Below are 23183 nucleotides of genomic sequence, written 5' to 3'. Positions count from 1 at the left end.
AGAAAGCTAAAATGATGTTTCTTTGAATTGCTGGATAAGGGACTCCAATTCTGTGTTTTCGTTATCTCTCTCAGTTGCTCGAGCGGCAAAGAGTCGTGTCTGAATGTCGAATCGCACTTTCTTTCGGGGATCAGTGTCTGGGAGGATTGAGCAGCGCTTGCGCTTTCGGTTGACGTAGCCAAAGAGAGTCGCCTTTGCAGTCGCTTTCGTAAGATTATCAATCTGGGAATAGTCAGTAGTCAAGCAGTCATTCTCTTTCTCGCCTTCATTGGTAGCAGTGACATTTTGGCGTTTATCTGAAGCTTGAAGCTCCGGCGGATCCAAACCCGTTGTTGAATTCATCTCAAGGGGATGATTTGTCAAACTTCTGTTTCTTTGCTGGCGGAGATTGAAAAGTTGTTTTTGTCCGTGTTCTAATATGTCGGTAATAAGAAATTTTTACTTGCCGTCGGGGAGCAGAAGGGCGCCACCAGCTGAGCAGCGCCTCGGGCGCAATGTTTGCGAATTCTATTTTTAGGCTCACAACTAACGCGCCGACATTTCTAGTTAGTTTGCAACTAGTAAGATAATCTTGCTGAGACGCCAGAAAAATCGAAGCGAGCAAAGAGTAATTGATGGCGCTAAGTTGATAAGGCGAATGCCGAGATTCGCATCGATTAAACGCTGCGTTTTTTGGTTTGCAACCGGCCGGTCGTGGCCCGTTGGTCATGCTGCCAGCGCTTGAATCGCAGGGTCCCGAGTTCAATACTGGGATTCGCGTTCTTGAGACGAGACTCAAACGATCCAGAATTCAGAATAACCGGATAAAGTGAGCACAGCCGACGAAGGCAAACCAGAACCGGAAATCGCGATATTGAAATCTACTCAAGTAAATGCATGCAACCCCCCCCCCAACCGTCCGCAAATGTTCTCCGGAACACTTCCATCGTTATTGGAAGTTGGGCACAACCTTGACTCATAGCTTCTCGGAGCGCTTCCTGTGATAAGGAGGGAGAAAAGGCAAAAAATCTGGTGATTTCTTCCTAGAGGAAAAATAGGAAGTTTTTATATTTTTCTATATCAGCTCAAGAATTATTCCTTCAATAAAGAAGAGAACATAGAACAGGTAAAAAGTGGATTAGTTGAGATGAGGAACGTTTTTTTATAAAATCTGCCTGAAGGAATTGTTGCTATATTTACGGTGCGTTTTCGGGTGTTTGAAAATTGGTCGAATGAAGGGTCAGCGTCTGGCGCCGATTTGAGCGCTGCGCCTCCAGCTCGGATAGGACAACTTCGCCCAATCCCGCGACGCTTCCTACAGCTTGAATCAAGAGCCTAAGCGGCAGCTTCGGAGACACCAGTCCGAAGCTCATATTCTAGAGATGAAGCCCGAGTTTGTTGTCACAGAGCCCTACGAAGACCAGAAGCCAGGCACCAGTGGACTCAGAAAGCCGACGCGCCGCTTCTTGGAGAACAAATATTATACAGAAAACTTCATCCAGGTATTTCCTTTTCATTACTGAACAGTTGCGCGAAGGCTTAAATAATCCCTTAAACTTTATTATAGACTTTCGCTTCGGACTTCTTAGCTAACTTCGAGTTATAGAGTATCCTTTCTTCGATCGGAGATGAAGTCGTTGGCTCCGTTCTTGTGGTGGGAGGCGATGGCCGCTACTTTCTCCGAGAAGCCGTCCAGAAAATTATCCAAATTGCCGCTGGAAATCGCGTCCGAAAGCTGATTATTGGCCAAGGTACTTTTGATTCTTGCATAATCACGCTTATATAATCACAGCAGATGACAATATTTTTTGTTCATGCGAGTTGCATAACTATCAAAATCTGAGCAAACGCTTGATTATTTGTCTATTAGAATCTAATAATTAAACTAAGTAATTTATAACAAATCTTCTAATTTTCAATAAAGGCGGCATTCTGAGTACACCAGCCCTATCCGCAATCGTTCGATCGAAGAAAGCTCTTGGCGGCATTTTGCTGACTGCTTCGCACAATCCAGGTGGAATCGACGCCGACTTCGGCATCAAGTTCAATTGCGCCAACGGAGGCCCCGCTCCTTCAGGTGTCACCGACAAAATCTACGAAATCTCGAAATCCATCGTCGAATTCAAATCTGTGAATGAAGGACTCGAAGTGAACTTGGACGAGATCGGCACGAAGACATTCGAAGTGGATGGAACTCCTTTCGATGTGGAGGTAGTCGACTGTACAGAGGAGTACTTTTCGCTGATGAAGGAGCTTTTCGATTTCGAGGCGATCAAGACATTCCTCCAAGTCAGCCAGAAAGAGATCATCCTGGACTCGATGAACGGAGTAACTGGCCCTTATTGCACGCGTCTGCAGAAAGAACTCGCTCTCAGCCCAGAGTCCGTTTCGAACAATATTCCCAAGCCCGACTTCGGTGGGCTCCATCCCGACCCTAATCTCAAATGGGCGCAGCACTTGATTATGTCGATGCGCAACGGTGACCAGGACTTTGGGGCTGCCTTCGACGGCGACGGAGATCGAAACATGGTACTTGGTCGAAATGCTTTCTTCGTTACTCCTTGCGATAGCTTGGCCGTCATTGCGGCCAACGCTTCTCACATTCCTTACTTGAAGCAAGGGCTCTCTGGTGTAGCTAGATCGATGCCGACTTCAGGTGCTGTCGACCTCGTTGCCAAAAAATTGGGTATTCCTTGCTACGTCACTCCTACTGGATGGAAATTCTTTGGAAACCTCATGGATGCGGGCAAAATCAGCATTTGCGGCGAAGGTACTTTATTAAAGCTAATAACTTTCTCAAATTTCGTATTCAGAATCTTTTGGAACCGGATCTGATCACGTAAGAGAAAAAGACGGCGTCTGGGCTATCCTCTGTTGGCTTTCAATTCTGGCCGGGCGCAAACAATCTGTGGAAGAGATTCTTCGAGCCCACTGGGAAGAATATGGACGAAACTACTTCACGAGATACGACTATGAAGCTTGTGAAAGTGAGGGAGCAAACAAGATGGTGGATCATTTGAACAAATTGATTGTTTCCCAGGTACGGCGTTCGTCAAAAAGCACCTGTAGACCCTTTTTTAGGAACTTGTCGGAAAAGAATTCAGCGCGGCCGGCAAAACATTTAAGCTCGTTGAAAACGACAATTTTGAATACACGGACCCAGTGGATGGATCAGTCTCAAAGAAACAGGGCATCCGCTTTCACTTCGAAGATGGTTCCCGACTCGTTTTCAGGTAAGCCTTCGTCATTTTTTCTACCATAACCATTCGTTTCGCTAGGCTCTCTGGCACGGGTTCCTCGGGTGCCACGATCCGACTCTATTGCGATTCCTACGAGGGGCCAACTGGCAACATCTCCGGCAACCCGCAAGATGTGCTCAAGGCGATCGTAGAAATCGCGCTCAACATTTCACAGCTCAAAGAGTTCACTGGCCGTGAGGAGCCAACCGTTATCACATAAGACGTCACTCGGAAGCAATAATGCGCCTTCTCACCAAGAAAATCAACGCTAACTCTTATTTTCTGTTCTAGGATACAATTATCATTATTATCATCACCATCATGCCAAATACACCTATTTTCTGTAGAACTTTGTTCTGTTGCCATAACACAAAAAGGATAATCAGCAGTAAACGCCCACTAAAAAGTTTCTCCGCAGAATGAAGTTTTGGAGCATCTTTCTCGGAGCTGCACTCGCTGCTGACAGTCATGGATGGAATGATAACATTGACTGGGTTACGCTAGATGAGGCGAAAGAAGCTTCCAAGACGAATGGCAAGGCAACAATGCTCGTGATTCATAAAAGGTCTCTAGACACGCAGAATTAGAATTTCTAATTATATTGCCCGAAAAATGAGGATTATCACTGCCCAGAACGAGGACTGTTGCACCGAAAATTTGTCACCCGCTTTGACCGAGTGTGCTACTTTCATGCTAGGATTAGCAATAATTGTCAAAGTAGCTCTCGATGTTGATTAATCGGCAGTTCATTCGACTGAGATTTTCCAGGCCTTGCGATCAAAATATCATTTCGAAGTTCGAAGAACAACTTAGCACAATTAACTTCGTTTACACATTTATCTAGCATTTGAGTCCTTGTTTCAAACCAACACGAACACATACAGTCAAGGCTCGCAATTTCGTTGTTTATGACGCAAATGGCCAAAAATACTGAAATCAGAAGCCCTGACTGTTAATATAAATCTCCTCCAAGATTAAGTTCTTAGTAGATTTATTTTGTTGTTTTAAAGCAGTAAAAGCAAGTAAAGCAGTTGTCATAAAGCAGTACGAACGTGAGCAACTATTGCTCTCATTTGATGAACGTCCTCTTTCAAGGAAGTTTCCTTCTTCTTCTCTGGATAGAGATTCAGTTGAGTCCATTTCCACATTTTCTAGGATCGGACTATTCCTTAAAATGGTTTTCAATATTCAACAATAAGTAAATACCTGTAAATATGAGCTCATCGGACCCAACTACTCCTAAAGTGGTTTGAAAGTAACTGACAAATAGTCGAAATCGGTCTGATAAAAACTTAGATTCTAGAGAATCAGCGATTCTTTACGAAACCAGAACATGAAAACATTATCGTCCTACCAACAACTACTTTTTTTAACTATTTAACTAATTTAGTTATCTATATTTTCAGTTGGTGCGGGGCCTGCAAACAGCTCAAGCCCAAGTTTGCCGGAGACAAAGAAATTGAAAAGCTTTCAAGCAATTTCAATATGGTTAATGCTCTTGATGACGATGAGCCAAAAGGAGAGCAATACACCCCTGATGGCGGCTACATTCCCAGGTATTTCCACAGACCATGCTGATTGTTTTGCTGATTGTTTTAGAATTCTGTTTTTGGACACCGATGGAAATGTTATGAAGGACAAGATTAATGTTGGGGGAAATGAGAAGTACAAGGTACGTTGATTCGATTAGGGAAAACGAACTAATAAAACAAATACAAGTACTACTACCCCTCCACCGCCGGAATCGTCAAGTCGATGGCCGCCGTCTCTAAGGACTTCAAGCACGAAGAGCTTTAATCTTTAACTGCTAGATCCAGAACAGTAGACCTACTCACTCTCTTGCTCATTGTGATCTGTGATAACAAGATCGCCCCTCTTAGATCCCTCCTAATGGTGTTATATTTTCTGTGCAATAGTTTAATTCCCAATTGCCTTATAAACGAGTTTCTTATCGAGGAAATAGAAAGTTATACTCTAAGATTGCCTTTCGAGAATGTCCGTTGATCAAGAACTTCTTGATCACGTAGAAAAGGGATGCAGACTGCTGGAAAACGTCAGGGAAAATCTATGTCACATCGAAGGGTCAAAGAAATTTGAAAATAAAGTGCATTCAGAAGTCAAGTTTCTGAGGTACTCGTCAAATAGCTACATGATTCAGAAATTTTTAAAGGTCGCTTATAGGTAATAGTAAGCTGAATCCACAGCATCTGGTGTCGTCGAATTTAAAGTCCTTAGAGGCGATTTATGAACTGGCAATGAAAAGAATAGAAGATGTAACGAAGATTTTCTACTCAGCAAAACTTGGCGACGGGGAAAAGATACAGATTGACATTGTCACTTCAAGTTCATGGATCAAGTCCTGCTCACGAAAGGGAAAAGCCCTCATTCAAAAGTACATGGATGGCGAAGACATAATAGTTGCCACTGCGAGGAAGATGCTAATGGGTGCAAATGTCAATCACGAGTTTCTTCCGCCAAAAATTGAGTTCTACTTTCACGATGTCGTTCCTCTCAAGATCAAGGTATTCTGCTCTTGATAAAGCCCGGCATTTAATTTCTTTAAAGAAAAAACTAGAGCAGTACGGAATTCTTGTATACGGAGATGTAGAGCCTTTTCTTGAATTTGAAATAGCGGACGAATCATCCGACGAAGATAGTTTCGAAGAAATGCTTCCTCGACAGAGCTCGCTGAAAGTGAATTTAGACACATGCACGATGATAACGCTAGTCTCTAACTTGTCGAACGGCTTTGCGAATTACGAGTTCCGCTGCGAGGAATCCAAGTTTCTTATTCACCTCGATCAGATGGCGATCGACGAGCGAGAAAAGCGCGTCCTCCCCGAAATTATAGGGTGATATGCGGTCAATAGGAGATTTATCTCCCAGTTCGTTTTTTGGCGAAATAGGAGATTTATCTCCTAGTTCGTGCTTTTACGAAATAGGAGATTTTTTTTTCTCCTAGTTCGTTTTTTCGCAAATTGTGGTAAATAGGAGATTTTTTCTACCTGGGAGATTTCGAGGCATGAGAAAATTTTTATCAGAATATAATCAAGAAGCACCTAATTCCTTTTTTGTAAGTATTTATCTTTCTAAAATTGAGGTTAGTGTTAGGGGCACTGGGCAAAATGACGGAACAACCTCACCCGAGGGGGATAGGCTAGGGTTAGTTAGGGTTACTGAAGGTAACCCTAAGTAACCCTAGACTAGACCCCGGCATCTTAGGACCTAGGGGGCGGAGCCCCCAGGTAAGGGGCACTGGACGACCCCTGTCGCAGGAAAAAATATCTCCCAGTTCAAAGATTCTTGACCGCGGTCAATGGGAGAAAAAAATCTCCTATTTCGCAAAAGTACGAACTGGGAGATAAATCTCCTATTTCGTCAAAATACGAACTGGGAGATAAATCTCCTATTGACCGCCTACAACCAATTATAGATTTTATCCGCGACAAAGAAATCATTTCTTCAAAAACGGCAATGGAGGAGTTCGATCGCATAATCTCACTGATCGCTGGACCCAAGGAGAAGAATAGAGCAGCCGGGCTCAAAGAATATGTAAACGTAGTTGAAGATGAAATATCTGAGCGCATCGCTTCGCTTCCAAGCTCAGCTAGGATTTCCGATCGAGCAAAAATCGCGTTTGGCACTGGAGAAACGCACAAAGCAATTACAGTGTCGAGCAACACGGGCTTCATTCGCGCGGCGAAACAACAAGATGTATTCGTCTCCGTCAAAGAGCATCGACCACGCGCATTGAGCGAGCAGAAAGAGCCCGCTGCTGTTTTACTTTCACGTGACTCTCTCAGTTCTGATTTTGATATCGACTACTTTGCCCAAATATTTACCGCCTGATTGTACAAATTTCATTTTTCCAGCCTTCTCCAACATGGGTTCAGTTCAGAAAGATGAGTAAAAGAAGCGTCTTTATTGTGGCCGCCAACCGCACTCCACTTGGATCTTTTCAGGGACGTTTGAAGACCCTTTCGGCTCCAGAACTAGGTAAAATGAGGAAAACCATCAGTTTCTATTGCAAATTAAGGCTCTTTGGCGATAAAAGGACTTCTGGCAAGGACAAGAGTAGCCCCGACCCAAATAGATGAAGTCTTCTTTGGAAACGTTCTCCAAGGTGGCATAGGACAAGCACCAGCAAGACAAGCAGCCTTGAATGCTGGAATTTGCAACAGAACCCCTTGCACTACAGTGAACAAGGTCTGCGCATCCGGAATGAAAGCTATTCAATTAGGTTACGACACAATCATTGCCGGGCACAACGAGTTAGTTCTTTCCGGTGGGCAAGAATCAATGTCATCTGTTCCCTTTGCAGTGAGTCGTAGAGAACCCACATATGGAGGCGATAGAATGATCGATCTCATCAACAACGATGGGCTAACTGACTCATTTACTGGCATGCACATGGGAACTTGCGCCGAGAAAATTGTTCAAAAACTGAACATCACTAGGGATGAGCAAGACGAGTACGCTTCAATGAGTTACAAACGAGCAAAAGAAGCATGGGCTAACGGATGTTTGTCTGAAGTTTCTCCTATCGAAGTCAACGGCAAAACGATTTCTCGTGACGAGGAATTCGAAAAATTGCCGCAAGACTTCTCTGCGATCCGAGCAATCTTTGATAAACCGGAGGTTGCCTCAATTACCGCTGGAAACACGTCAAAATTGGGAGATGGCGCTTGCGCACTTTTACTCTCATCAGAAGCCGCTGTTCTCGAAAATTCATTTAACCCTGTCGCTCAAATCGTGGGCCACGCAGATGCAGCGACGGAGCCATTCAATTTTACTGAAGCAGTCAACTTCGCGATTGAAAAGGCTCTCAAGAAGTATAACCTTACTGCAAACCAAATTGACCACTGGGAGATCAATGAAGGTTTCCCTTTGTAGAATTCGAAACTGGTTTAAATTATATTAAGCCTTTGCATCCGTGGTTATCGCCGTGGAAAGAGCGTTCAATGTCCCTCGTGAAAAGATGAATCCATTCGGAGGTGCAATTTCGCTTGGTCATCCTTTTGGCTGTTCTGGCGCACGAATCACAGCACGCTTGGCAATGAGGCTTAAGCCTGGCGAATTTGGCATTGCGGCAATTTGCAACGGCGGCGGTGGAGGAGGAGCCATAGTTCTTCAAGGAATTTAATTTAAGTTCAATTTTTCCAATTATCTATTCGAAAATGATATTTTCGTTCAACTTGATTCAATAAACTTCACTGATTTCATACGCTGGAAATTTATTTCTAAAAGAAAAATTCTAAAGAAAAAGCTTGAAATACGATTTTAATTCTCGCAGGCGCTCGCTTGCGCCTCTTTATTTTAGGCTGGTAGCTCGCTCAACACAGTACAGCCTGTACTGTACAGGGCCTCACGGATTGTCAATCACAGAAAAATCCTCTGCCATCTGAAATCATTGATGTCGATCCTCATTGGCTACAGAGAAATCACCGGCAAGGGTTTTATTGGTCGAAATAGATAAAAGTCATCCGTCGAATTTTTTATTCCAGTCTGACTCTATTTTGGATGTGTTTCTTCAAAGAGAATTTCCAACTGCCTATCTGTCTATATTACTAAATTATTTTCAAATATGCGCAAGTATTATTCACTATAATTATAGAATTGGAATCGGCTGGTCCCTTCCTGAACACTGGCATGTTCAGGAAGAAACATCTTATGCCCCATGCGATCTCGAGGATTCAAGATGAAGATATGGGTCAGCAACGCACTGCTCCATCATCGCCCAACAATCGCTCAAGGTCGGACGAGAGGTCGACTCAAGAGAGCGTGGATCAAAAGGATTTTATAGACGTGCTGGATAGTCAGTTCCAAATCGACCCTGTGCTGAGGACTACACTGCTTTGGAAAAGGTTTTCGCGTTACGTTCTGCGAGTGACATGTGCTGGATATCTCCAGGAGCGTGGAATTATTAACAAACTGAAGCCTGGAAGTAAGGAGTACGCTCGCAATCAAATCCTCTATACACGGACTACATATGCCGGTTCGTTGTATTAAAATTTCTCAATAGTAATCAATTTTAAGCGGTTTTACGTTACATGAAGGTTTACTTGCAGAATATTATTTCAATGGATAGAGGGGAGATTTACACGGCGATGGGAACGGAGAAGAGGGATGTACCTCCAACTGTTTGCAGTAGAATGTCCGATTTCTCGGCGAAATCTGAGCCAATGTCGCAGGATTGGGACCAATCCGTAGATATTTATGTACATCGCAGCCGTCAAATAACCGCTCTCGTCCGACAGCTGTTAAAGAATACCATACTCATGATCACTTATTGGCATAAAGACAATTATGGACATGAATACGCGCTTTTGGAGAATATGTTCGTCGACTTCATAACCAGCTGGATTTACTTCTTGAGCGCTAAGGACAATGTAGAATTGCTTCGGTTTGCAGAGACGCTGTCTGATAATTTCACGGAGATCAGCGATGATTTCCGAAATGGAGATAACTCGATCCTCAGAGGCACTTTTACGAAGATATGGTGGCTCCTCGAGAGTCCCGAAGGCGACATTGACCAATTTCCAACCATCAATGAGATCCGAAAGTCAGCGTTCACCGACCGCCACGGTTATCGATTCAAAGTTGGCCGAAAGCGCGAGCCTAGAACAAAGAATCAAGATGAGTACGAAGGAGAGACCTCCTTCGATTCTTCGTTTCATTCGACTCAATCTGACGTCTTACGCGATTGCATGCCCCAATTTCCCCCATCGTCAATCGGAAGAGAAGACCTCGTTGTAATTTTTAACTTCCAGGCTGAACGAGTATGCAAGGTGCTTTTGAGAATCCTGGCGCGAACACGTATCCATTGGGACAAACAACAGTCGATTAAAAATATTACCTTGGTGCACAGTATTGGAAAACTTCTCGACCATTCATCATCGACAGTTGCCTATATGTTGGATTTATCGGAGTCGGACCTACTCGGAGTCGGTCGATTAATCCTATGCGCTGAGAAAATTGCGCATACGAAATACGCGAAAGACCACGTTTTCGGCTTCTTTCGACACGCGCTTTCCTGCGTTAGAGTGCTCGACGAAAAGCAGAATTTCAATCTTCTCGGCGCGAACATGGGGCAGCACGAGTACGATATTGACATGAAAGAAGAGAACAAAGAAAATGATGCGCCTGGCTACTGTTTTCGTGAGTCTACTAGAAAAAAAATGCATCCAGCACACGAAAAACTTGTTGCTGCGAAGTATGCGGAGGGCAAACCGTATTTCAACGACACAATCAAGCTCGTCTTCGATGTGATTAAGCTTGCTCGAGAAAATCACTCTCCTGCGTTACCCTCAACCATCTTCCAAATGTTAGAAATATTCCAGAAGGAACTCCTGCAACAAGAGAAAGGCTGCGCGCATGACATTTCTACTTGGTTTCAACTTTTGACAGAGATTCTTTCGTCCAAACTAGGTAACGCAAAATCACTCATCACTGTCGCCGTCTCGGGATTACTATTTGGCCTTTCGACGAAGTCTCTTGATTCCAATACATTCCTGTCATTCCTAAATGCTTGCTTCGAGTTTATCCGCGACGATTCCTTGATGATATCCTTCTTTGAAAAATTCATAAGCCAGCTTATGTACCTCGCTCCAGAAACAACTCCCGACCCTACGAACGCAAAACTACTCTCAAACTCGCTTGTTAACTTATACGTTCCGGACAAATTTAGCAACCTCCATTTCACTGCTTGTGCTAATCTGCTCAACTTCCTTCTTATGAAGAGGAACGATAACACCTTCGAGGGCAAGCTCGGTGAATCCATCCTCTTGATTTTCACTCAACTTCGCGGACACGAAGCTATTTTCGAATGCAATAATTTAAGTGTTGCTATCAAAGCTGCAAAAGAATCGTTGGAGAAGAATCAGAAGCTACCGAACGATATTTTCTCTCTTATACGGAAAATCAGGACTTTTTTGTATGAACAATCGTCTCTCTTCGCCCTTGGAATTCAAAAGCTGGCGAATTTCCTCCTTCATCGGAAAGACCCTATCAACTTACCAGATACAATTCTACAGGCTCTCCGTAACTTACTACAGACTACATTCAATTTCTCCGGAACTAGGCATCTGACTTTTCTCTTCGCGGAAGCCATTCTGTGCAATTTTTGCCACTCAGACGAAGTTATCCAAGTTGCACTCCCGTACAGATTGAAGGCTGGAATCGAAGGAACGATCTATATTCCGTGCAAGGCTCTGCCAAAACAAGCTTCTGATAAAGAAGTTGAGATAATTTCATCCCTGTTCGAAACTGTGCTCGACTTCCCGATTGCTTCTGTTCCTCAGATTCGAGAGCCGAAAAAATGGACAAAAGCTGACTTTATCCACTTCGAAAGATTGCTTGGAAAAATTTACGAGTTCATGTCACTATTCGACCTATCAAAACCCGAAAATAAACGCCTTAAACTATCAAAAACTATTTTACAGCTGCTTTTTTTACCGTTCAAGAATAACAGAAGATTCACCGATCCTCGAATATGGAGACTTATATATCATTTCCATCTCGAAGATGTCGACAAATACTTGCGATCTATCAAGTGGAATTTTCTGGAAAACTTCATCTCTTTCGACCCATCTTTATGGAACGAAGTAGTTTCGATTGCATGTTACGTCGATGAACTTCAAAGCGACCGCAAATACGTGAAGAAGGTCCTTTTGAAACTTTTACCAATCGCTGGCGAAGACATGTTCATAAATATATTGGAAGCTATCATTGCATCCGATGCGAACCCGGTCGAAATTGAAGTCGGCCACAAGCCATTTATAAGACACACGACGGCAGCAGCAGGTTGTTTAAAGATCCTGGAATTTTTTCCGTCTCTCCTGAAGACAGCTGAGTCGAAAATTCTAGACGTGATGAGCAAAACGCTTGTGGAGAAGGGGATGATGGATGTAAGGATAAGGACAGTATGGAAGCGAAAACATTACAAAGATCATGATGATGACCCAAGATGGATTCCATTTATGGGAACCTGCATGGCCAGATACGCCAGCACATTGGTGTCCATCCTCGGACTTTCACAGAATTCGGACCTATTTGTGCCGCTCTCGTCAATGATTTTTAATATTGACGAAAATTCATCATGCATTCATCCAAATGCGATGCTTATGGCATCTGGTGCCCTGTTCAATTTGCCCCGCGACGTGCTTTACAAGGAAGTCGATGACCTCTTCGCGCCAGTAGAAAAATGTCCACGATATCTGATCAGTGATGTGGGCAAAGTCGAGAGCACAAGGCATGTTTCTAAGAAACTCGGGCCTGCACTAGCGAGAGTAACTACCTACCCTGTAGTTGGACCTCAATTGTGTGCAAAGCTTCTTACTATCTACCATGCCCATAAGGACGATGAGAATGCGTGTGATGCATTTGAAAATCTTCTCCGTCTGGTCTATCTGCCTGTCTACAACGAACGACACCCGATTGAACCTAAGAGAAGATTCAAGTATGATATCGCCTTCGGAGACTTGCCGCTTTTAATTAAGTTTATTTATGCGTATCTCTGCCAGTATAGCAAGCTCTCATACCGCCAGATCCAGGAAGCGTTGAAGTTCTTCATTATTGCAATTAAGCAAGGAAACGAAGAAGAGAATGGGGAGCGCAATGCGATGACGACCCTCGGCGCTTTAAATAATCGATTTTCGCTTGGGAAACAAACTGTATTTCTGAACGAACCTTTTGGAGACGCATACTGCCGCATGGTTCTTGAAGGCGATTGGGATGCACGACTTGCTCTCAAAGAACACTTTTTTGATCTTTTTATGGATCTACGAGATAACATAAACGAACCTGAGCCCGGAACGAGTCAACCCATGGTAGTTGAACACATGATCCAGCCCTCCCAAAACCAGGTAAGCTGGACATTTCAAAACCTCGATATACAGTCATGTTCTAGGGAAGACCCGTAAATCAGCGATATCCTCCATTCATACTCAAAGAGGTGGCTCGTGGTGTTTGTCGAGTGCTCCATCAGCCGCTGTGCGAAAAGGCGCAGACTCAAATCTCTTGCTTTTACCTCGCTGCGGATAAATTCGAGGCGAACCCGCGTGAAGAAAACTTTCACTGGATCCTCTTCCCGGCATCGCAGTATAACTTTTTGATGCAACTGTGTGTTCCTGTGCTCAAGGCGCATTTCTTCTACGAAACGATTCGGTAAATATTAATTCGACGATTTCAATCACTCAACAGCTACTTTAGTGTCATAGATATTCTCTTCAAGCGCAAGTTTTCCCAATCATTTGGCATTAAGCTCTGGTCTTCTGTCCATAACGACCTTTTTGTGAGCGAAGTGCTTCGGCAGGAGGTCGTCCTTTATTGTGTTGAGCTTCTTGGGTATTTTTGCCGTCTCTGGAGAATGGCAGATAAGGATGAACGCAGAGAGATGTTCGCGTACTTCCGAAGATACGTCAGTACAATCGTCCAACTTTTAAAACAAAAAAGACCGAATAGCGACATCGCGTTCCTGCTTAAATTCTTGCCAAAGAGCGTCTGGGGTAGAATGAAATACCGATGGCACCACATGGAGATTATCAACTACCCTTGTTATATCGATGAGGAGACTTACGCTGATAATTTGGGCGATCTGTTGACACACACCGATTACTACTGCCATCAACTTCCAGGCTCGTTGAAAATTTTGTTGATTTGATTGTGATGATTGTTCACGGACTATTTAATTTTTAACAATATAAAGCGATAAAAGAGCAACAGATTCCATCTGAGGTTCAAGGTCACGCCCTTTCTAAGCTTCATGAGATACTTTCAACGTTCTCGTACTTCGAGTGGAAGGTCGAGTCGATCTCATCGGAGATTTTGATACAACTCGTGATGCCAAAATTTTACAATGCTTCTCGATATCTGTCATTTTCGAACGATCTCGAACTAACTTCAATAAATCTGGCATCATATTTCTCAAAGAAAGTGAAACCAAAGAAACGCGTTCCGACGGAAAGGCATCATGTAAATATACATGAAACAAAGTTTGGAAGCAGAGAAGAATCAATTATAAGGCCTGATCACAATAAAGGAAAAGTTTTACTTTTTAAGCGGTCTTTCTGTTTTTTATGTTCCAGAAATTATTTTTAAAACTATCAAAAGATATTGCAAGCGATTACTTCCAAAAAAACGTCGTGCTGCCGACTCTGGATGATGTTGTGAATCCAAATTCTTCAAGGTTGGAAGTTGTGGAGATCGCTATTGTTCACACGATTGACCCGTTGAAAGAGCTCTGCTCAAAGTACAGACCAGAGTTCCGACAACTCAATCATCCCTTCCGTGAAACACTGAAAACGTTGACTAAAATCTGCAATCGAAAGAAGAAAGTGAATGTAACGAGACTCCGCACATTGCATGATTTGGAAAGGAACCCCGATCAGCATGAGTCTGAGTCTTTAGTGTAAGTATTCGATTCCGTTAGTGTTTTATTATTCCAAAAATAAATTGGTTCTGAAATAAATTTGCACTCGATCTAGGAACGCGGGATAATATTTAAAGAGTGATTCTTATCAGTTTTAAGTGAGGATTTCTACTGGGATCAAAACTGGATCAGAACAGAGGAGTTATTTCAATCAGAAGAAGAGGACTCTTCCGGACAACCGATCTACGAAAATATTCGCGCCAACACGTCGGAGCCAACCCCAACCAGTCTTCCACCACGGGAAACTTTTGGCAAGGAGATAAGAATACATTCAAGACCTACAAAGCTGACAATGAACGGCGCCGTCTTCCAGGTGGTCTAACCTGATGAAAAAAAAACTGCCGCGACACTTCATGTAGCTGCCACTGCCTTCAGTTACTTACAGATATGGACTACTGTGATTAATTTTTCATTAATAAATCTTATTTGGATTTACTGAATTTAATTTATGTTCGAAAATAATTTTCTTTCTCCGAAGATTATTTTTTCGAAGGACTTCTTCAGTGTTTAATCGAGGTCAACTCTAGAAAAGGGGAGTTTCTTATTTGGCTCAAATATTTACGCATGGAATTCGGACTGAGATATGTTTTTCGAGCTCTCATAGACTCCAATTATCATGGGCAGTAGAGACGTTTATATTGCTGCAGTTAATCGCACCCCTCTTGGCAGTTTTAAATCAAAATTAAGAAAGTTCACGGCGACTGATCTTGGTTTGCCTTGCCACAATAAATATGTTATTAATTTAATTCAGGAACCTTGGCCATCAAGGGTTTGCTTGAGAAAACAGATGTGAAGCCTGATCAGATTGATGAAGTTTTTCGGGAACGTCCTTCAGGGTGGACTGGGACAAGCTCCGGCGAAGCAGGCAGCCCTGAATGCTGGCATCTCGAACAAAACTCCATGCACAACAGTTAACAAAGTATGCGCCTCTAGCATGAAAGCTATCCAACTGGCGTACGATACTATTGTCGCCGGCCACAACAATGTCGTTCTTGCTGGCGGTCAAGAATCGATGTCAATGGCCCCTTTCGCAATCGGCCGGAATCCACCCAAATACGGCGGTGATAAGATGGTTGACCTTCTTATGAATGACGGGCTGACAGATTCATTTACTGGTTGACTACGATCAATTTTCAAAAGTGACTTTTATTCTCATAGGCTGGCATATGGGCACATGTGCAGAAAAGATTGTCCAAAAGTTAGGGATAACCAGGGAGGAACAAGACGAATACGCATCAATGAGCTACAAAAGGGCTCGTGAAGCATGGTCGAAAGGCTCCTTCACAGAAGTGTCCCCTGTACTTATTGATGGAAAGACGGTACTTGCAGTTGACGAGGAAATCGAAAATATGCCGGAAGATTTCGCTAAAGTTCGAGCTCTCTTTGATAAGCCAGAAGTTGCGTCAATTACCGCCGGAAATACATCGAAATTGAGTGATGGCGCTTGTGCAGTTCTTGTTGTTTCTGCAGAAGCCATGCAAAAACTCAACCTGAAGCCTCTTGCTAAAATAATTGGACATGCTGATGCGGCGACGGAATCGTTTAATTTCACAGAAGCAGTAAACTTTGCAGTTGAAAAGGCTCTTGACAAGTATAACCTCTCTGCAGAGCAAATCGATCACTGGGAAGTTAATGAAGGTGAGATCAGAAGAAATAGTTTGTATTAAAGACTCTTCAGCGTTTGCCTCTGTTGTTATTGCTGTCGAGAAACGGTTTACTATTCCAAGAGAGAAAATGAACGCGAACGGGGGAGCGATATCGTTAGGACATCCTTTCGGATGCTCTGGTGCTAGAATAACCGGCCGTCTAGCTCTACGACTACTACCAGGCCAGATCGGCATGGCGGCTATTTGCAACGGCGGGGGCGGCGGAGGAGCCATCTTGCTTCAAGGTGCTTAGTTTTTCTTGTCTACTTTTTCTCTTCTTTGCTGACTTATTTATCTAATATATTATTATATGATTGATGAAAGGTGTGATAATGATTCGAAGATCACGTGTAAAATAATGCAGGCATATTTATATGGGCCTTTAAAAATTGTCATCCGGTGAAGAGACAAAACTGCATTTCAAAAAACTGATATTTACTCATCGCACATGAACAGAATCTGTTGTCGATTTTGTTTTTCTTTCATATTTTTCGAAAAAACGATAGAGAAGAAAATGTCATCAGCAAGAATAAAAGTAAAAGCTTGATTCAAGATTAATTTTTAGTGCAGTTTTAGCTTGCGCTGACAAAACTTGGCTTCGAGCATACAATGGTATTCTCGATGATAATAGTCATTTATGGAACAACGTACTTTAATAATTCGTATCCGTTATTTAAGGCAGGATGAAATATTTTGATTGGTTTTTGTAAATTGATTGTGGAGAACTTGCGGTGTTAGTGTATTTCATGTGAAGTTAATTAAAGACGCACGTTTGCCACCGAATATCGGCAGCATTTGCAAATCGGAGAATAGTGAACGCTGTGAAATATACAAAAACATTGTTGACCAAGTCGCGATAATAACAAGCAAGGGCAACGCAATTTCAGTTGTGATGAGCTGCTTTACGTTTCTCATTGGGTCTCGGTTAGAGAGATAGCGAAAATTTCTCAATTCTCCAATTAACCGATCAAAGCGCGTTATCCGATAGCATTGGACAGCGAAAGTGCTTTCAATGTCTCTGCGTCGGCCAATTCCTCACTTGTGCAATTTATTTGATAATCGTACAATTTGAGCTTTCTCCTGAGTTCTTTCCATATGGCACTATACCTTGGAACCTGTTCGGTGGATTCGCAACAACCCTTTCTGTTGGCTTCTCAACAGTTACTGGAAAAGTTCCATCTGATTCACCACTACGACTTCCTCTTATTATAAGCATGGAAGTGGCTATCCAAATCGCCGCTTTGAGTAGCTTTTTCATTGGAATTATTGTGGAAAACTGGAATCTAGATGGAATAAAATATGTTCTTTGGGTATTTGTCGCTCTTTCTGTTCTGCTCTATGTTAGAGGATTGAATCTTAGGAGGAATTAATTTGCGAGTTTTAAAAGAGTTGTCCTAGATTCATTTTAAGTCTACGTGTCTGTATTTTGGCGAATAGACATTGTTACCGAGAAAAGACCCACGGAAGTCGCGAAAGATGTATTCCGGGGTCTCAAAACGATATGGATTAGCAAGAAGCCTGGATTTTTGGTCGTTCCATTAACGATTCTCTTCTTTGTTTTCATTGTTGTCTTTGGTGGGACAAAGCTGATTCTCTATGTTTATTTGGAGGTAATATAGATTATTGAAGATTATTATTGTTCTTATATTTTTAGGCGCCCCCTTTTGGCTTCAGTCCCAAAGAAATCACCGCCTTTGCGACCTTCCAGAGTGTCTGCGCAATAATATGCAGTATTCTCATGCTTGTAATGGAGTTTTTTCTTCCGAAACTCTCTCCTTGGGTTTACGTTACCCTGGGAATAACATGTCAGATCGGCAACTCTTTGGGAATCGCTTTTTCTTCATCAAAACTAGATCTGTATCTGACTGCTCTGTCACGGGATTCCGTTCGAATTTCATCGACCAAATGTCTTATACAGGCTGAATCCTTGATTAAGTTTACTTTTGGATTCTACGCAGCGATCCCGGCACTTAGAAAGCTGATGACCGACTGCGTCGACGAGTCTTTACTGGGTTCACTGTATTCTATTCCAGGAGAGTTGATACACGTGTTGGCATACTGATCTTTAGTTGTAGCTAAGACTTCACTTACTGTAGTCGAAAGTAGATCGAAGTAGTCAAGGCGTATTGCTCCGAAGCGCTCGTTGAAGGAACTGGTTACCCTCTTGGATTCATAATTTATTCATCTGGATTTCTTGGTCATCCCAGTCAAGAAAACTGGATATTTTACGGTCTTGGGAGCATTTTAACATAGGTTGAAAAAAGAAATGATTTAGAAAGAGTCTTGCGTCAGTTTAAAAAAGAATTATTAATGAAGGGCGAACTTTATTGGATTTGAGCAATTTAAACTCAAGAACTACAGAGTAATATTTATCGCATCAAAGAATGGGTTACATAAGAAACGACTCGGCCGAAATTTTCAACCAAAGAAAGTGTCGATTGCCGTTATTTTTACTTGTATATCATTTTATGTCAGAAAAATATATTTTCGTTAACAGGCGAGCTGTCCGTTTTCATTATTAATCACGCCATGATGTGTGCTGAAGGAGGAGAGGGAGAGGCTCCGGCGAGTGAAATATACAAAGCACGGAGCCCTCGTGCATCCAGAAGGCAGATCAATTTTACGCAAGTTCTCACCATTATATTTCTAATATGTTGTCTCTTCCATGGACCATAGTGCAGAATTATCAAAATATTCTAATCTTTTTTTACCAAATGTACGTTAAATTTTCTACTCCTGAGCTCATAAGTCGAATTAAAAGAATATCAAATGGAAAGTAGAAAGGCTAAGCACTATAAGAGTTTTTATGTCCGAGAATATCCAGTTTGGCAGGGATCGATTGTCAGCTAGCGAAATCGATTACGCTTTTATGTCAGATTATGCTGATCATTGGTGATAAAACGATCATCCTTCTTCTCACTCGGGCTTGTGCCTTCTTGACTTTTCTGGTTACAGACAGTTTTCGGAATATGTGCCCTCAGCAGAGCAAGTTTCAACTCATTGCAAAACGTCTAACGCATTTCCTCAGCTTAAGGATTTGCAGGAATATTAATAATTCACAAATAAAAGTAATTAAAAATTAAAACCGCAGAATCGTATTATGGAACATATTATGCTCGTCAGATGGCGCTGTGTGATGCAGGCGGCCCAACGCGTTGCGCAAAAGAAGCTACTGGCAGCGAAGAGCGAGCGAGGAACAAGAGACTAATAATAGACAGAGAAATCTACAGGCAAATACAAACAAATCGAAAGGTTCAGCTGTTAAACACATAGATTAATCGAAGTTATGGAGCAGTAAAGGAGAAGAAAGTGCGAAATGGAAGAAACGACGAGGAGGAAATACTAATTCATGAGGCTTCTTCCACCGCTAGTACTCGGAATAGTACTCGTTACTGCACAGTTCGGTACGACCCAAATGTATTAATCCAGGCCTGGATAATCCCATTAGAGGGGATGATTGCGTGTAGAAAATCAATTTGTAATCCTGGTTTCTAGATTTATTATCTGAATTAAATAGTTCGTTTATTTCGTAGTGATTATCCTACTCCGTTTTCCGAAACAAACAGTAATATCACTGATATTATATCAGTATATTTTACCAGATATAGGAAAACATGGTCGTTGTATATGATTAGCTTGATTTTAAAGGGAGTGAATGTGAGAGATAATTTGAAGGAATGATATATGCCCATCCTTAGAGAGACGATTATCGTCAAGCGCTAATTATTCGTCGGGAAGAGTATTGTCTTTGCATGCTTTCTGACAAAAAATTTATTAAGATAGCGAAGAAGATGGGGACTCTGAGGAGACATCTAACTGCTGCGGTTGTTGTGGTGGAAAGAAAACAAAGTCAAAGCTACCAGGTGCAGCAGCTGATGATAGGGATTTCGATTTTCTTAACGTGCGTAGATGTAAGCGAATAATTTGCAACTTGGCCATCACAAATGCCCCCAGAATAATTGATGAGATTATAAATATACCAGAAGAAGTGACTCTAATACAACCGTTTATTTCTAAGCGAAGAGTATTAGTCTGATGAAATCATGGAGGAGAGCCTTAAATCGCGCAGACTTCCCACCGCAGAACATACCACATCAAATGCCTTGCGAAAAAGTTCAATTGGGAGATGAGCGAGATAAAAAAAATTGACAATTGTGTGGTCAATTTATTCAGTTCATGCATCATGTCGCTTGGCATGTTAAACTCACTTGGAATTTAATTCGGGCTCATTTTATATCCAATCTAAGATTAAATTTTTGCCGGGAACGGGCGTGTAGCAAACGCATAGGCTAATCAATTTTCGGGGTAAATATTTAATACGGAATGGATATCGTATTGAACATAAAATAATGGTGCAGTGCTCTGAGTTAAGGTTAACAACTGAATTAAAAAAATAAATCCCATCCTGAAGACTCCATCTCAAACCAGCTCGAAGAAAGATTCAAGGAGCATACCTATGCACTCTCAGGATATGGGTAGTAACTTTAAGAAATAGATTTGACTTGATGGTTGACTATAGTACAATTTATACTTTGAACAAAAGTTCATCCTAAAACAAGTTAAACCAAGAAATGCAAATGGAAGTCCTGTCAAAGTTAAAGTGACTCTCCTTATCGAAAGTATAACGGACGTCTCCGAAGTTAACATGGACTTGACGATTACCTTTGTCATTTATCAAACGTGGACAGATCCAAGACTTATGATTCCCACAGATGTGCTGCCTTTAAAGAGGTATCAAACATCTTTCAAAAATCGCATTTGCAATGATGTTGCTTCGTTCAGTGTCGTACTTCCTTCGCGACTCATCCAACATCTGTGGGTGCCCGACACATACGTAGTCGGTAGCAAGGTAACCAACTAACCATCGTAATAGTTATTTTTTGAGTATAATTTTATTCATTCAATATCATCATTGACAGTTTGGTGCCATACCGAAGGAATAGATCGATTTCACTTAGTATTGTGTGATGAAAAATGTCGATCCTAATTATCCATGATACTTGAAAAAAATTGACGATGCACTCGTCAAAACTGTAAATGCCACAAGATTATTGACGTCTTCAATTATTCTTTCAATATTAATTATCAGAAAACTTCAGGCTCGCTCCAGCAAGACAAACTGATTTTTATTATCGATCCTCATTATTTACTGAATTTAGTCCTCTGTAATTCACAAAACAACGACGGCAAACCAAGCTGCACGTATTTGGCCGACCGGGCGTGTTTTATATTCTCTAAAGTTGACGGCAACAGGTAAGAACATCGACAGATCCTCCAATTACCTATCCATAGTGGCTTGCCTCATGTCACTGCACAATTTTCCGATGGATACTGAGACTTGTTCTTTATCGTTGCAAAGTTTTGCATATGGTAAGTCTTAGATTTATCGTGCGGAATATTAATGATCCTGGATAGATACTGATGAGATTGTATTACAGTGGGACGGCACTGCAATTAAAGACGCACAAGGCAAAGGAAAATGCGGAGAAGATTTTTCCCAGGAGGCGGATAACTGTCGGCCAGTCAGTTTATCCGATTAAGACGAGAATGCACTTTTCATGGATATAAATTTAGTCAATAACATGCCAAAATTCAAAATTATTGACCACGGATACAACTACTCAACCACGCTTTTTTACATAAAAGAAGAGGGCTCTGATACACCAAAAGGTAGAGACTAATTGCGAACTCCCCACGGATGAAATATTCAATTTGGTACCCTTTTATGTCCACCGTCAGAAAAGCAATGGGTTAATAAAAAATTAAGAATATGAGAAGAGTCGATTGACTGTGACCTTTGAATTTGAACGCTATTTTATTTCTGTCTTCTTCCAAAGGATTCGTTTCGCAGTTAGCTAATAACTATAGCTTCTTGTTTATTTTGCTTCATCTTTTAAAAACGAGCTCAAGCTACTTTCCTGCGATGATCATGGTCATGCTAGGTGGTCTTACGATGTGGATCGACCCGAAATCTGTGCCAGCCAGAGTCTCCATGGGTAGACTCACTCCCTTCAGGGCACTAATTAGCTTCTCCTTTAGGAATAACAACTGTCCTTACTATTTCTACGATAATAACGGGCCTGAAATCGTCGCTACCTCGCGTCTCCTATTTGACGGCGCTGGACATTTATTTGTGGACATGTTATTTCTTTGTGTTTTCTGCGGTCCTGGAATTTTGTGTTCTGAACTTTTGATGGCGCGAAAAGGTCGAGTCAGGTAAATAAACGTCATCAAATGAACTTTGGCGGAACTGAACATAAACTATTTCAGGGACAAACTGGTCGAGTCCCGCTTTAAAAACGGATCCCAATCAAAGAATGGAGTTGCCCTTGGCAAAGCGACTACAGGAAGGCCTTCAAAATCAATGATTTTTTGTTTCCTTTTCTTTCAAATTCAAAAGGCAAAAAAGTGGTTGACGAGAAAGAAGCGCCAGTCGACGAGTATCCAAGCCAAGGATTAAAAGTAAGATCGCTGATGACTGGCGTACGATGTGTTTCCTTGACACATGCCTCGTTCTGCCGAATGCACTCTCATAAATTATGAGTGAGCGAGAAATCATAAATGTTTTAGCGGCGACATATGAGTCAGCGTATTTCATCGAGCCACTCGTTCGACTCCCCACACAGCTTCTCCAAGTCTGCCAAAAAAATCTATTCCATCTTCAATGTACACGAGAGTCCCGACACGGCAAGGCGACTAGGTAATTCCTTTTCAGTCAATCTGGCTCTTCCTCAAATTAAACTGTCTGATGATTTTCAGATTTCTACTTCCGGTATCTGTATTTCCTTATGTTCGCACTCTTCAATGCGATCTATTGGACCCATGTGAAGATGGCTGCCGATTCATCACGTGAAGAGCTTGCTAAAAACTTCGGCCCTGATCTTTAGTGAT

General features: G+C 42.1%; 7 protein-coding genes and 1 long non-coding RNA gene across 8 annotated transcripts; all 8 read left to right on the top strand.

The window, feature by feature from the left end:
* Positions 1 to 1282: 1282 nt before the first annotated feature.
* On the top strand, positions 1283 to 3567 carry LOC145709876 (phosphoglucomutase-1-like). Its single transcript, XM_081787579.1, has 6 exons — positions 1283 to 1481; positions 1586 to 1730; positions 1904 to 2749; positions 2793 to 3019; positions 3061 to 3212; positions 3258 to 3567. The coding sequence occupies exons 1-6, from the start codon at positions 1362 to 1364 to the stop codon at positions 3436 to 3438; spliced, it is 1671 nt and encodes a 556-aa protein (XP_081643705.1). The 5' UTR covers positions 1283 to 1361; the 3' UTR covers positions 3439 to 3567.
* A 71-nt stretch (positions 3568 to 3638) lies between these two features.
* On the top strand, positions 3639 to 5171 carry LOC145709881 (thioredoxin domain-containing protein 12-like). Its single transcript, XM_081787583.1, has 4 exons — positions 3639 to 3783; positions 4625 to 4774; positions 4818 to 4890; positions 4938 to 5171. Exons 1-4 carry the CDS (start codon positions 3764 to 3766, stop codon positions 5013 to 5015), a joined length of 321 nt encoding a protein of 106 aa, XP_081643709.1. The 5' UTR covers positions 3639 to 3763; the 3' UTR covers positions 5016 to 5171.
* Positions 5172 to 6525, top strand: LOC145709879 (UPF0415 protein C7orf25 homolog). The gene is made up of 3 exons (XM_081787581.1): positions 5172 to 5348; positions 5389 to 5740; positions 5784 to 6525. Exons 1-3 carry the CDS (start codon positions 5212 to 5214, stop codon positions 6072 to 6074), a joined length of 780 nt encoding a protein of 259 aa, XP_081643707.1. The 5' UTR covers positions 5172 to 5211; the 3' UTR covers positions 6075 to 6525.
* A 549-nt stretch (positions 6526 to 7074) lies between these two features.
* On the top strand, positions 7075 to 8772 carry LOC145709877 (acetyl-CoA acetyltransferase, mitochondrial-like). The gene is made up of 3 exons (XM_081787580.1): positions 7075 to 7214; positions 7255 to 8097; positions 8141 to 8772. Exons 1-3 carry the CDS (start codon positions 7121 to 7123, stop codon positions 8359 to 8361), a joined length of 1158 nt encoding a protein of 385 aa, XP_081643706.1. The 5' UTR covers positions 7075 to 7120; the 3' UTR covers positions 8362 to 8772.
* A 5483-nt stretch (positions 8773 to 14255) lies between these two features.
* LOC145709880 (uncharacterized) lies at positions 14256 to 15085 on the top strand. Its single transcript, XM_081787582.1, has 2 exons — positions 14256 to 14625; positions 14746 to 15085. The coding sequence occupies exons 1-2, from the start codon at positions 14294 to 14296 to the stop codon at positions 14966 to 14968; spliced, it is 555 nt and encodes a 184-aa protein (XP_081643708.1). The 5' UTR covers positions 14256 to 14293; the 3' UTR covers positions 14969 to 15085.
* Positions 15086 to 15262: 177 nt separating this feature from the next.
* LOC145708072 (acetyl-CoA acetyltransferase, mitochondrial-like) lies at positions 15263 to 16569 on the top strand. The gene is made up of 4 exons (XM_081785690.1): positions 15263 to 15356; positions 15398 to 15761; positions 15805 to 16284; positions 16325 to 16569. Exons 2-4 carry the CDS (start codon positions 15455 to 15457, stop codon positions 16543 to 16545), a joined length of 1008 nt encoding a protein of 335 aa, XP_081641816.1. The 5' UTR covers positions 15263 to 15356; positions 15398 to 15454; the 3' UTR covers positions 16546 to 16569.
* Positions 16570 to 20475: 3906 nt separating this feature from the next.
* On the top strand, positions 20476 to 22492 carry LOC145709158 (gamma-aminobutyric acid receptor subunit rho-2-like). The gene is given in 11 exon segments (XM_081786839.1): positions 20476 to 20485; positions 20704 to 20758; positions 20850 to 21023; positions 21075 to 21141; positions 21452 to 21545; positions 21585 to 21662; positions 21708 to 21754; positions 21839 to 21921; positions 22037 to 22126; positions 22200 to 22288; positions 22332 to 22492. Coding segments are annotated over 11 exon segments (942 nt in total). The 3' UTR covers positions 22487 to 22492.
* Positions 22493 to 22705: 213 nt separating this feature from the next.
* On the top strand, positions 22706 to 23179 carry LOC145709157 (uncharacterized). The gene is made up of 3 exons (XR_014134879.1): positions 22706 to 22754; positions 22863 to 22992; positions 23052 to 23179. It is a non-coding gene; the product is annotated as an uncharacterized LOC145709157 (long non-coding RNA).
* The last annotated feature ends 4 nt before the right edge of the window (positions 23180 to 23183 follow it).

The sequence above is a fragment of the Oikopleura dioica genome, chromosome XSR, assembly GCF_907165135.1.
Source record: "Oikopleura dioica chromosome XSR, OKI2018_I68_1.0, whole genome shotgun sequence".
Lineage (NCBI taxonomy): Eukaryota > Metazoa > Chordata > Appendicularia > Copelata > Oikopleuridae > Oikopleura > Oikopleura dioica.
This window is presented reverse-complemented; position numbering and strand designations above follow the sequence as displayed.